Genomic DNA, 12,864 nt, shown 5'->3' with positions numbered 1-12,864 from the left:
CAGGATGCTCTCCATATCACGTGGACCTATTCTCAAAACTATTATTTCTGAAAGATGCCAGGAAGATGTGCAATGCATCTTTTCTGTGCCACCCAGAGGGTGGCATCTGAGGAACTTTGAGATCCTCAGGATCTTCTATATGTTAGATTTTATTTTTCTTTTTTGTCTTTCCAAAGTAAATTTAGCAGCCATGCGAGCCCCTGTGTTTAATTAAGCTTTCCAAAGTCCTCTAACAATGCCAACAATTGTAGGACACTTCTGCAGCTCAACCATGCAGTCACTGTGACAGTTCTATTTACAGTGTGACTTAGAGTTTCTCTGACATTGTACTTTGACAAAACCTCTGAGCTGCCCATCCACAGTCTCTCTCTGTCCTATTTACAAACACAGCTTGGATGCAGAACTCAGTCCCAGGAACATCCGTCTGTGGGTAATGCCTCACAAGCACGGCCTCCCTATGAAAATGCTAAGTATTTGTTACAAAACAACATTCTTTGCTCGCTGGGCTCTGGAGGGAACAGTTGCCAGCCTTTGCTTTGCTTTCTGAACGGTGGGGCTTGCTGGGTTTGCTGCCACACTGAAAATTAGCTTCATAGATCAGTATTTCCTTTTATTCAGAATCATACAGATAAAGAGAAACGAAAAATCAGTAACTATAATAAGACACTGCCATTTATAGTCTCATTTACAATTAATATACAAATGCATCCTCCAGTTCTGTCTGAATGGGAGTGGGCACAGAGAAGGAAAGGGAAGTCGGCTTTGTAGACTGAAAAGCACGAGTGTAGTGCCTGCTTCACCTGTAGGCAACATGCTAATATCATTACTTTTAAGAATTCCCTCTCCATAGAAACCCTGTCTCACATATCCAGATATCAGCTGCTCTGTGTAGGCAGGTGATTTCAAACACCCCGTGGAAATGCCTGTATTCTGGATGTTGGGGGAAAAAAACAATTCCCCATCAGTAGCAGCAGGCTTCCCTGCACTTCAGCAGGCTTCTGTTCTCCCATTCTGTTTAAAAGCTAACTTTATGATAGGCTAATCCTAATTTAAAGATCCCTGTGTGCTACGAGCCAAGACTTCAAGACTGACACTGTGAGATGATGTTTGGGGTCTTTTCTGTGAAATAAAACAATTGTATACCCACTCATCTTCAATGGGTATTTCACTCATCACAAAATAAAAGACTCAAAAAATATATAGAAAGCTCCATCAGTCAAAGGTTGCTTCTATCTGATGTTGGGTATTTGACATGCATATTGATGGACTGGACCACACTATATAAGCTGTTAACAGCCATTTAAATCAATACTGCTAAAATGGTCTCTGTGCCTCATAAACACACACACACACACACACACACACATATATTATATATGGCTCTGAATATCTAAACAAAATGGAGAAGCCAGCTTTGTTTAATGCTTCTGGATATAGGTAACACACATATGCATGGCATATGAGAACACAAACATATCCATCTAGTTATCATGTAAAAAGCATCCTATCAAAAAAAAAAAAAAAGAGTGGTCAGCTTTGGGAGGCGTGAGCACCAACAACATGCGTGCTACTTTACTGCTTCTCTTACTCTACTGTGTCAAAGTCCCCAATTCTAGGCTTCCCTTAGGAAGATTTCGTTCCTGCTTCCTGCCTGTAAAATGGCACAGAGCACACAGTGAACTCAAATCTAACTTCTACCATTTCATAAAGCCTTGCCTGCCCAGCATGCTTAAATGACTGTCTTTCATGTAGTTGCCAAGCATATTCTTGCAATCATCCATCAATATATATCTTCCCCAATACAGACCACTACTTCTCTCCTTATGACACACAGTTCAGATGTCTACTGCATGGTTGCTGTTGGGAATCGTGGGAGCGCCGGCATAGGGAAACCAGTTGAGAGTACACTGTCATCTTTCCAGAACTTTGTTTCAGGAGCACCAGAGCATCATAATTTATGTGCAATAGTAGAATGTTAATTTCACTATAGGAATGCCTTAATTTATTACTGTGAATTATGAGAAGTCACGGTTCTAGTTCCTGACATCTCACTTTGAGATGTGGCCATGCTGGTTATGTTCAGCCAATGCCAGGGTCAGAGCAGGAGATTAAACGCCACGGAAGAGCTGAGCTGTTGCAATGAATGACTTGTGCACGAGAGGTTTCCCTCACCTGGATTGCACGTGTATACTTGTGAATACATGAGACATCTTAGGTGGCTTCCCATTTCAGAGAAACAATGCACCGTTAGCCCTGCAAAACAGATTTCAAATGTGCACCCTTTCTCCTTTCTCTCTTTTTCTTAGGGAGAAGGGGATCTTTAGACTCTGCTGCCAGACCGTAATAGTCTTGAAATATCATGGAATTCTTATGACAACCAGTTAAGGGCTATTTCTTTCCCTGCACATCCATGTAGAGTCCCAACTACACAAGTAAAAAGCCCTAACTGTCTGAAGGCTTCCCTCAGCCTTCTAAATACAGAAGCCCTGATTTTCAAACTGACTAACCTGAGACTGAGAAGCTATTGAGGCCTTCAAGAGTAAGTGTGGTTTTAATTCTTGCCTGACAGACACTGTGTTTTGTCTTTTAAACGAGCAGCTCGATATGTAAATATGATGTTACATCACACAAGCCTTACTCCATATTTGGTGATTTAGCAAGGCTTTGGATCTCCAAAGATGACAAATCCCCTTCCGCCTGCTCTTGCTTCATTAATCATGCCTTACACCTCTGTTCCTTCTCCTTCCAGGCACAAGGCAGCACATGGAAATGGTCATTGCCATATCCTACAGGAAGGTGGGGGAGATAAAAATCTTAACCTACACGTCTCAAAAGCTAAATGTGGTGGCTTCTAGAAAAGCACTTGACTCGTGTAGCGCTCCAGGCAGGCAGACTCCTCACTTCACTAAAGGAAAATAGCTGAGTATTGTTGCAGAAAGCACAAAAGAAAAAAAGATAGAAAATGCTACACTCGATCTTAACGATCAAATTCCAGATTTGGGGGAGGGGCAGTGTGACATTTACCCCCCCCATCACTGACCTATTATAGTTCAACTCCATGGTCCAACTGTATCAGAGACAAGATCCAGTAAGTCTTGTGACTGACTATCTATCTACCTTTCCAAAAATGAACACACCTGCTTTTGGAGGGTGGGGCAATGAAGAGAAGGAACTGTCTCCCAGATGTGGAAATCCTGTCACCACAGAAGCTGCTTTTGCTTTGTCTAACGTGCTAAAGCAAACAGTGTTTTAAGAGCTACTACCTAGTGTTGCTGTTTATCACTAGGACAGGGAATTAAAGTCCCTCTGTTAGCTTCTAATTCCCTTTCCCTGGAGCTGCTAAGAAACCCACACACCTAGCTACCTCCTTGGTAAAATTAACAGAGAGAGAGAGAGAGAGAGAGAGAGAGAGAGAGAGAGAGAGAGCTGTTAAATATGTGCATGCATTTTTTTTTCCAAGAAAATTTTTGCATTAGGCTAGGGAAGAAACTGGAGAGTCTGGACTGGACATTTGTAAGGGTGACATGTGGCTGTGTAAACCACAAACAAAATCAAGATACATCTGTCAAAACCACATCAGAGACAAGAGAGAGCGCAGAGGAGCATTTATCACTGAGCTGAGGAGGCAGGCTGCAGGGAGCAGCCGTTCCTGTCAAACCAACCTTTTGAAATTTCCAACATGCCCTTAAACTTTTCGAGTAAGCATGCCTGTGCGCTTCAGCAACTGCCCTCTCTACTCCGGCCTGGCCAGTCGGAAATGGCATCTTAAAGTCAAGGTCACTGTGTCATCCCCACCACAGGGCCGTGTTTAATTACAGGCCCGTACAGGCTGACAGCTAGTATGGATCCAAGGCTAGCCCTGGCGCTCAGTTAACCCCTTCCAGCCCTTCAGACTAGTCATTGGCTCAGCTACAGATGCCTGTGTGGTTACCTTGCCTCTGAGACATCCCAAGGCCGTAAGTGGACACTGGAAACTGAGCTAGGTTCAACACTTTAAAATGGGAAGGCAAGCAAGAGGAGGGGAGTGCTGGTGTCGGCAGAGGCAGGTGAGGGCGTCAAAAGTGGACCCTTCCCACCTGCAGCTGGCTCAGTAAGGTGGGAAACCATTTATTTTCAGAGTTCTGGACGGAAGCAGCAGGAATGACTATTTAACATTACAAGGCTGCCACAGACAGTCACACAGAGAAATACAGACAGACTTTACCTCCTTCCTGCTCGACTACAGTGCCTCTGCAAACGAAAATAAAACATGCAAACAGCTTTTCTCCTGGGCTTCTCCTTTACCTGCTATGTGTTCCTGTTTGGGGCAAATCCCTCTAGATGACGTTGATAGGCAATCGTCATCCTCTGGCGTGACCTGGATGCCGACCTCCACAGGGTTGGACGCCTTTCTCATCTCGACGACGGGAGAAGGGGAAGGCGGTTTATCCACACCTTTTTCTAAGCAGAGGCTGCCATTGCATTGTTTCCGTTTGTGCTCGATAAAAATAAGAATGTCCCCCAATGGGAAATTCATCTGGCACTGCCCACAGGTGAGAAGGTCGTGGTCCCCTTCTGGAGCTCCCAAGGGGCCGTGGTCGGGTTCATCATCTGTAAGAATGGCTTCAAGAGGTTCGGCTGTGGTTGAAGAAACAAAAGCACAATTATTAGGGAGCCAGTGGGGAGAAAAGGGGGGACATACATTCTCAATCCCACCCCTGCCTCACTAGACCAGAACAAGTGTTTGTAGCAGTCTCTACATAATACCCAGAAAATGTGTACATAGGCAGCACGTGATCTGGAGGGTATCAATAATTAAATCTATCAGTGAGGCTGGCCACCAAGTACTAAGGGAAGTCCCTCCGACTTGGATAACTCCGGAGAATGCACACGCTGTAAATTCTTTCTTTAGAAAGAATATGATTTAATAGTTAACACAAGAAAATATAAAGACTGCTTAAATAATAACTACGTGAGAAACATGAACTGAAGCCAATTTTGCCCCCCCCGCCCCCCCCCACAGTAGGTTATCTATTGTGCCAAGATCGGAACAGGAGGAGGCGAAGGGGCAAGGCGGCCTTTGTGTGCGACTCTGTCCTGGCTCTACACACATGGCCTCCTCACAGAAGGCTGCTGCAGCCACACAGGACTGCCACATTTGCACTGCTGTCTAAGGCAGGGCTACGTTCACCTAGCTACCCATCACGATGAGGTGAGCCTCACACTGCTAACGTCTCTCTGCCCTCCTCAGCAACGCCACAAAATCCGAGGACCATCACAATCACTGGCACATCTTCCCAAACATGTTCCCTAAATGGGATCCTTCTGAGTACTTAAGAAAATAAGCCAATTAGTTTTTTTTTTCATCCTGAGGAAAAGAATGTCTAAAATATTCTAAATGTGTTTGTGCTTGGTGGCATCAAAATTTTTAATGGTGACATTAAAAATCAGAGTGGACACTCAAGCTCCGCACTCCAGAAGGCTGAGCATCCTTTCTTGAGTTGAGAGGCTTTACCTAATGTAGTCAAAGTTGACTAATTTTCTGAATGAGCTCCAAAATGCTTCATTATGGGACTATTTCTGCCCACATCACCACCAGCAAATGTTATAACAAGATAGCATGTCTCTCTTTCCTGTTTGCCTGGATTTCCTTTAGCTTTGCACCCCAGCATCTATCTGAGTAGCTTTTATCATTTTTTTTTAACCTTGCAAGTCGAGAAAGGAGAGCTGGAAAATCTCGTTTATACTATCTTTAAAAAAGAAAAAGAAAAGAAAAACTAAAAAAAAAAAAAAAAAAAAAACCTAAAAAAAAAAAAGAACCACAAAATACGCAACATGTCCAGGATGCTGCCAGCTAGTGAACGTGAAGCAGGAAATGTACAAGTCTTAAACAGTTAATCAGTCTGACCTTCTTTAGCAAGCTGCCAATTTCACATTTAATGAACTTAAAGCCACAGAGAATCAAAAAATAGATTTTAATTTGAGTGTAGAATATTGGAACAGATTTTGATAAAGTGCAAAAATCCAGTGAACTCAGGTTAAATTTGTTTCAACCCTACCCGGGCTGGGTATTGGGGGGAAGATCTGGAGTAACTCCCAGATGTGCTGGGTGAAATAATATTGAGAGAGCCCTGCCTAAGCTGCACCTGGGCCCAAGTAGGACATGGCGCCGTTTCTAGCCTTTGGTACGCCTCCGAATTTAACATAGGTCACTGGAAGAATGTGAAGGTTAGGCTATCTCCCTACTAACGGAGGCAGCACTTGTGTCCCTGTGCCCAGCATCCTGATCAAAAGGCGAATGCAGGAGCACACTCTTCAGAGAGGAGGCAGGCGGAGGGCCTGCTTCTGCTCTGTCTCTCTCTGTCGGTTCTCTCTGCATTTGCTTTCATTTTGAGCAAGTGAGGAGTGGGGAGTCATGATATCTGCCACTTGAATTCCGGATTTTAAGTGAACATTGGCAAATGTGGCCTTTTCTGCTGCTGGTGTTTGGCTACAAGTTCTGAGGTTGAGAGACTGAAAGGCTCAGGGCTTTTTGTTTTGTTTAAAAAAAAAAAAAGAAAGAAAGAACTGTTCTATTAAAGGTAAAACATTTTTGCAAATCCTATCATCAGGATTCATGTTGGGTTTTGTTGTATTTATTGTTGTTTCCAGGGCCTGACAGATTTCAGAATGAAGAAACAGTATTTAGGAGCAAAAAGGATATTTTCTTAGATATCAAATAGTTAAAGGTAATTCGGTACAAAACAGACTTGGTTAAAGTCTTCTAAACGCAGTGACTGAACTGATTTATAATCAAAACCAGGAAATGAAGTGGTAATTCACAGGTTGCTGATTACACCTCCACATTTCACCTAATTAATTTTATAGGAGGCAAAGTTCTTGAAAATAACAAAATGATCAAATGTACAGATATAAAACCTGTAACCTCAACATTTTCTATGCTCTTAACGTAAATTATTGCTAATTACCAAGAATTCTATCCTAATGTATGAAATGCATTTAACATCTATCTCCCTGAAAAACATTTGCCTAGTAATGTGCAGAGAAATATCAAAACATGTGTTTATTGTTTCTGCTGCATTATTTTTTAAAAAAATCACACCAAATGGAGCACAAAGAAAATATGAAAATACAATTCTCTTACAGCAAGCAGCCTAGTGATTTGCATTGACATCTCTCAATGGCGATCAGCATTTCCTTTCTGGCCATCAGATAATTTCTCTGTATTTTAATGCAAATTCCTCATCCCCTAAAAACATTCCTAACCTCAGTCATTTTACCCCTCCCTTCAATTCAACTCCATCCTAATTCTCCCCTACAATACCACCCTTTCTAAGCTTGGGCCTAACTCGGTACAAAGCGGGGAGTCCTCGATTGAAGTGGAAGGGAGTGGACAAATCATCACAATAATTAGCCGCGAATTCTCTCTACAAGGAGAGGAAGACGAAATAAAATGCTTCTGCTTTCAGCCAGAGAGACTGGACGGCCTCAGTGTCCCAGCGACAGCAGACCGATATATTTATATATTCATGTTTATTTCTCTCTTCTCCCTCTCCAACACCCCCCTCCTCACCCTTCCTCGTTACAAACATAAAAAGAGGAGGCAAAATCCTTATAAGAAATGTTGAGAAGAGGCAAAGAAACCAGGGTTGCTGGGGGAGGGGAGAAGGGAGCTGTGTCTCTCCCAAGTTTGCTTTCCAAGTGCATTTTTCTACACCCGTTAGAGCAAACGGAGGCTGAAAATCGGAGAGGCAAAGCAAAGAAACAAAAGCAAAGCCAAGGGCTGCAGGCCCGGGGCCGGGGCCCTGCGCGAGGAGGCCGCACTGAAAGTGAAGTTGGGCGCCCGGGCTCCGAGGCACAAAGCAAGCAGCCTCCCTCCGGGCTGCAGGCTCCGGCCGCGCGCGCTGCGAACACGTGCAGCAGCGGCCTCCGGGCCCGCACTCCTGGATTGGAGGCGGCGGGTGGCCCGGGGACTGGGCTGCTGCCTCCACGCCCCTGCAGCCGGGCAGCTGCCGGTTCCTTGAACCGGCCGGTTGTTGGGGAAAGGAAGTAAGGTTTGGAAAACTGAGCTGGATAACCTGATCAAGACTTGGCTTCCTCGCGCACACCCCGAGCGCGGGTCCTGAAATTCATCCTGTGTGCACAGGCTAACACTTTTACTTTGGAAGATCTGTGCAAATGTGTTTCGCCCGCAATTCCGGGCACCGTGTGCGCGCCAGGCGGCGACCGCGGTTATTCATTATTAATGACGCTGCTAGCCCGCATCATTATGATGATAACTATTACTATTGTTGTGATTTCGGGCTTCCAGGCGAGAGCTGCAGGAGGCGGGGAGGGGGAGCGTTGGGTTGCCAAGCCGTCCGGTATGCCTGCTGGCCGCAGAGACCTGTGCTCTGAGCGGGGATGGGGTGGAAAAAGTGAACCTAGAAGCCAAGGGCAAACTTGCTCGGCTATGCCCCTAAGCTCGAAAGAGCACTCTCCATCCCTCGCCACCAAAAATGCCTTCCCTGAAAGGACCCTAGAGTGCACCCGGCTCCCCGCCGGGAGCTCCCGGGTCCTCACGCACGTGGGGGTGTCGGCTGCGCGCCCCAGCGCTTCTCCACGGCCCTAGCCAAAAGCATTTTGTTTAAGTCAAAATGAAGAACAAAGACCTAAGGGGTAATGGGGGGTGGAGAAAGGGAATTCAGCCTAACCGCTCGTTGCCCCCCACCCCCACTCTCCCAACGCTCGTCCCTCCCCCGCCGAGAATCGCCGGGCAGGGGGTGGGGGAGGCTCTGGTACAGGTTCAAGTTCGTGGAGCTTTTCTTGATCTTGTTCTGCCTCCTAGCGACCAAATGGCTCATTCAGTCCACGTAACTGAGGACGGGGCTGGGGGGTGGGAGGTGAGGCGCCCTCCGGACTGGGCAGGCTCCTGCCCTCTAAGCACCCAGAAAATTAAAGAAGTGATCCCTGCACGTACCCCTCCATCTGGCCTCCTAGTCCAGTGTCCTCCCCGGGACAGCAGCGAGACTAACCCTCCCAGCCTGGAGGGTCCCAGAAGAGCCCCAAGTGGGAGAAGAGAACTGAGCAGCTCGGACTGCGCCTCCCAGACTGTCGCTCGCGCCCCCCTTTGCATCCTTCCGAAAGTCCCAATGTCCCGGCTTTCCCGAGTCCTGCGAACACTGCCCTTCCTTCCCGCCGGTACCTGGCCGGGCTGTAACTTCACACCGTCGCGCGCCGCGTCTGCTCTGTATCCGGCGCGGCCGGTGGGAGTGGGGGCGGGGGAGAGCGGCGAGGGAGAGATGCGCGGGGGTGGGGAGAGGGAGGGCCCCGCAACGTGCCAGGGCGGGGGAGCTTCCGAAGTGTGTGACAAGTTCCAGGGCCCAGAGGGGGGAAAAATTCAATTCCCCATGAGCACCCCTCCCTCGACAAATGCAGAAGAGACATAGGGGGTCCTTCAAGCTATCGTCGAAAATTAAGAGTCATAAGCGAGAAAGAAGGATTTGAAGGGGGACTGGGGGGAGGCTCCATGCCTTTCCTTACTGGACTCAAACTTTCCTAAGTGCCCACCACCCGCCTCTCCCAGCACACCTCAGGTGGAGATCATCTTCCCCGCCACTAACACTTTATAGGAACTCACACAGAAACCCCTGGCCAAGGCAGGCCCAGGGTTAGAGGGCAAGAACCCAAAGGTGGGGCTCTCTGAGTCTGGGGACCCTGCACCCCCAAAATGCATACTCAACACACGTCTCCTGCCCCGCCCCCTCCTCAACCTAGCCAAGAAACTGCTTTGGTCCAAGAGGCTACTGGCCAGATTGGGGGGTGGGGGGAGGGAAAGCACGTGGTAACCTCTCAGCCGCCCAGAGTTAAGGACAAGAGGAATCTAAGAGAGTATCCCGGGTGTCGTGGTGGAGACCAGCAGAACTCGCCTTTACTGCTGCTTTACAAAATAAAAATATTTTGCAAAACCGAGTTTCATTCAGTGGCTTTCGCTGTCTGAGAGGTCGGAGGGAGGGTTCGGTATTGTGCTAGGGGCGGACCAGAACGCAGGCCGGGCTGGCGGAGTCGCAGCGTGGCCTGCCGCGGTGCCTGGCGGGTGGGCGGCGAGCACCGGGTGGGCGATCCCGACTCCAGACTGGGGCCCGGCGAGGTCGGGCGAGGCCCAGCCGCTGCGGCCGCCTGCTCCGGGGCTGCCGCGGCGCGCTCGGTCCTCTGTCTGTTTGTTGGCAGGAGGCTCCCGCACACGCGGTGCTTGTAAACATTCAGACACGAGATTTTTCCCAATCAAAATCCACTTCCACTTTTTTTGAAAATCTTCCAAAAAATAGTAAGAGGAGGGAGTTCCTCGCTCCCTCTCCATGCCGCCGGCGCTCTAAGTTTGCAACTTGATGGGGTTTTGGGGAAGGGGTGTCAGGGATTTTTTTCTTTTCTTTTTTCCTCTCTTTTCTCTATTAAAGACTGTGGAATTTCTGCAGGGGTGGGGGTGCGAACGAATCCGAGGAAAGAGGTGAAAAATAAGACTGGCAGAACGTTTGGCTTCTTTGGGGGAGCAAGAAATTGTACATTCTCTTGCGTTACTTAAATTTATTTTTTTTTATTATTTATTTTGCTCATCTTCGCCTGGTCTTCTTCAGGGCTCACCCAGGAGGGGTGGGCAGCAGCAACCCGCCGGCGAGACTCCTGCGCCCTCCCTCCCTCCCTCCGCCGCGTGCCCCTGGCCGCCTCCTCTCTCGGCTCTTGCTCCTGCCCTTCGGCAGCAGTGGCGGCGCAGGAGGGCAAACGCGAGGAGCCCGCACAAAAGGCGGCGGGACAAACACCCACCTCCGGCCGGAACAAAAGACGGCAGCGCCGGGCGCGACTCCGCTCCTTCCCGGTCACCCGGCCTTCCCAGCCGCCGCAGCCCCTCTCTCCGGACTCAGCTGACTGGGAAGCGCCGGGGGCCTCTTCTACAGTCCCACTTTCGTACTATTGTGGGGGTGATTACTTTCCTCCCACTGCACACTTGACCGTACACACGTTGGCGTCCTGAGGTTGGTCTCACCTCTTTTCTCCCCAGGAATTGTTTTTAGACTTGACTCCCTCCCTCCCCTCCCTCCATTTTCCTATAGTGAAGTGGAAACAAGCCCCTTTCCCTCAAAGCTCCCACCCCCAGGTCTGCATGTGAGTGTCCGCATCCTTAGCATTGTTCATTATTTTTGCAAAACTGGGGTAGAAATCATTGCGTTCCTTTTTGAAAGAAGAAATAAAGCGGCGGAGAGAAGGAAAGAGGAGGAGTCAATTTTTTATAAAAATTAAAAGGTGCGTGCCGTCTCAAAAGTGCACACGGTTCTCGTTCGAGAGGGGATGAGGAGCTTTTTCCCCTTTTAATCCCTTTTTACTTCGACTACCGAAGGTTTTTCACCTGAAAAAATTTTAATGCATGCACACACCCCTCTCTTAACCTCACTCTTGCTTAGCGTCCCGCGCGCCCTCGTGATTATTAATAATTATTATTACTATTATTGGGTTACTTACGCGAGAATTCCCGTTTGCTTAAGTGCTGGGGTTTGCCTTGCTTGCGGCGAGACATGGTGGGCTGCGGGGCGGGCGGCGGCGGCGGCAGCGGCGTGCGGACGACGGCTCGGTTCACATCGGGAGAGCCGGGTTAGAAAGAAGGAGACTCCAGAGAAAATATCTTCATCAGTGCCTTTTGACATCCAAAATAAATTAGAAATAATACAAAGATGGCGCAGGGAAGATGAATTGTGGGAGAGCCGTCATGGCTTTTTTTTTTTAAGAAAAAAGAGAGAGAGAGAGAGAGGAAGAGAGAAGAGGGATAGAGGGAGAGAGAGAGAGAGATGAAAAAAATGGCAAAAGCCCCCCTGAGCTGCAAGTTCAAGTGCGGACGTGACGTCCCTGCGAACTTGAACGTCAGGAGTCTGGATGGACAGAGACACACAAAACATGGGCAGGGCGAGCAGGAGAGAAGGGGAGGAGGGAAGGGGAAGCTCACACCAATGGACACACATCAGGGGCTGGACATGAAAAAGAGACCAGGACAAGCCAATGGCCAGTGCGGGGCGGGGGAGGTGCGGGGCGGGGGGCTCCGCAGACGCCAGACGCGGCCCCTGGGGGAGGGGCGGGCAGAGGGGAGGGGGCTCTGGGGCGGCTGGCTCACCAGTGGCCGCAGCGAGCGCCGCGGCGGTGGCGTGGCCCGGAGAGAAGAAAGGGGCGGCAGGGTGGGAGGGAGGAGTGAGGGGGAGCAAGACTTGCGCCCCGCTCCGCTCCCCCCGACACACATACACACACTCACCGACCCTAAAATGAAAAATTATTGAAGTGGGGGGTGGGGGCAGAGTGCTCCAGGACGCTGCAGCCCAGAGTCAAGAGAGGCGCGGGCGGAGGGAAACCAGGTAGAGTAGGTCCCGGACACCCTCCTCCGTGCGCACACCCACTTCCCCTCCCCGCCAGGGGACGCCGAGGGCCGGAGAGCTAGCCCCGAGCTTGTGGCAGTGCTCGGGAAACTTTGCCCAGTGAAAGCTAGGGAAGAAAAAATCACCCGAAGTTGAGAGCTGAGCCTCCAAGTTAAGAGCTCCGCGGCGGGCTAAGGGAGGCGTGCGGGAGCGCGCTGGCGAGAGCGATCCAGCCCAAGTTTGGAGGGTCGCGTGTCCGGAAGGCCAGTGCCAGGGCCCGGGAAAGCCGACCCCGCCTGGAGAGAGGCGGTTGGGGCGAGGCTGGCGGCGCAGGCCTGGGCTCAAGGGCCGGGAGCGCGCCCCCAGGGCCAAGTCAGGGCCCGGAGATCTGAGCGACCCTGCACACAGTCGGGGGCTGAATGCCACAGAAGCCTAGAATCCCCAGCTCCCAAGCCTTGCAGAAACAGAAAGGTCGAGAAGCGTAGACCGAGAAGCCAGATTCCGGGTGTGTGTG

At 49.4% G+C, this 12,864-nt stretch overlaps 1 protein-coding gene across 11 annotated transcripts in view; it reads right to left on the bottom strand.

Annotated features, from left to right (window-relative positions):
- Positions 1-12,059, bottom strand: part of Bcl11a (BCL11 transcription factor A) — a 98,242-nt gene extending 86,183 nt beyond the window's left edge. For 3 of the 11 annotated variants that reach the window (XM_052198982.1, XM_052198981.1, XM_052198980.1), the window contains exons 1-2: positions 11,473-12,050; positions 4,285-4,617 (exon numbers count right to left, since the gene is read on the bottom strand). In XM_052198982.1, coding sequence (XP_052054942.1) covers positions 4,285-4,617; positions 11,473-11,527 — 388 coding nt within the window. In that variant the 5' untranslated portion in view covers positions 11,528-12,050. Of the gene's footprint in view, positions 1-4,284; positions 4,618-9,163; positions 9,257-11,472 lie in introns of those variants that run through there. The other 8 variants (XM_052198983.1, XM_052198984.1, XM_052198989.1 and 5 more) reach the window with 8 other exon arrangements.
- Between the last annotated feature and the right edge of the window lie 805 nt (positions 12,060-12,864).

The sequence above is a fragment of the Apodemus sylvaticus genome, chromosome 11, assembly GCF_947179515.1.
Source record: "Apodemus sylvaticus chromosome 11, mApoSyl1.1, whole genome shotgun sequence".
In the NCBI taxonomy this organism is placed as follows: domain Eukaryota; kingdom Metazoa; phylum Chordata; class Mammalia; order Rodentia; family Muridae; genus Apodemus; species Apodemus sylvaticus.
Note: the sequence above shows the minus strand (reverse complement) of the source record. Positions and strands in the feature narration are given on the sequence as shown.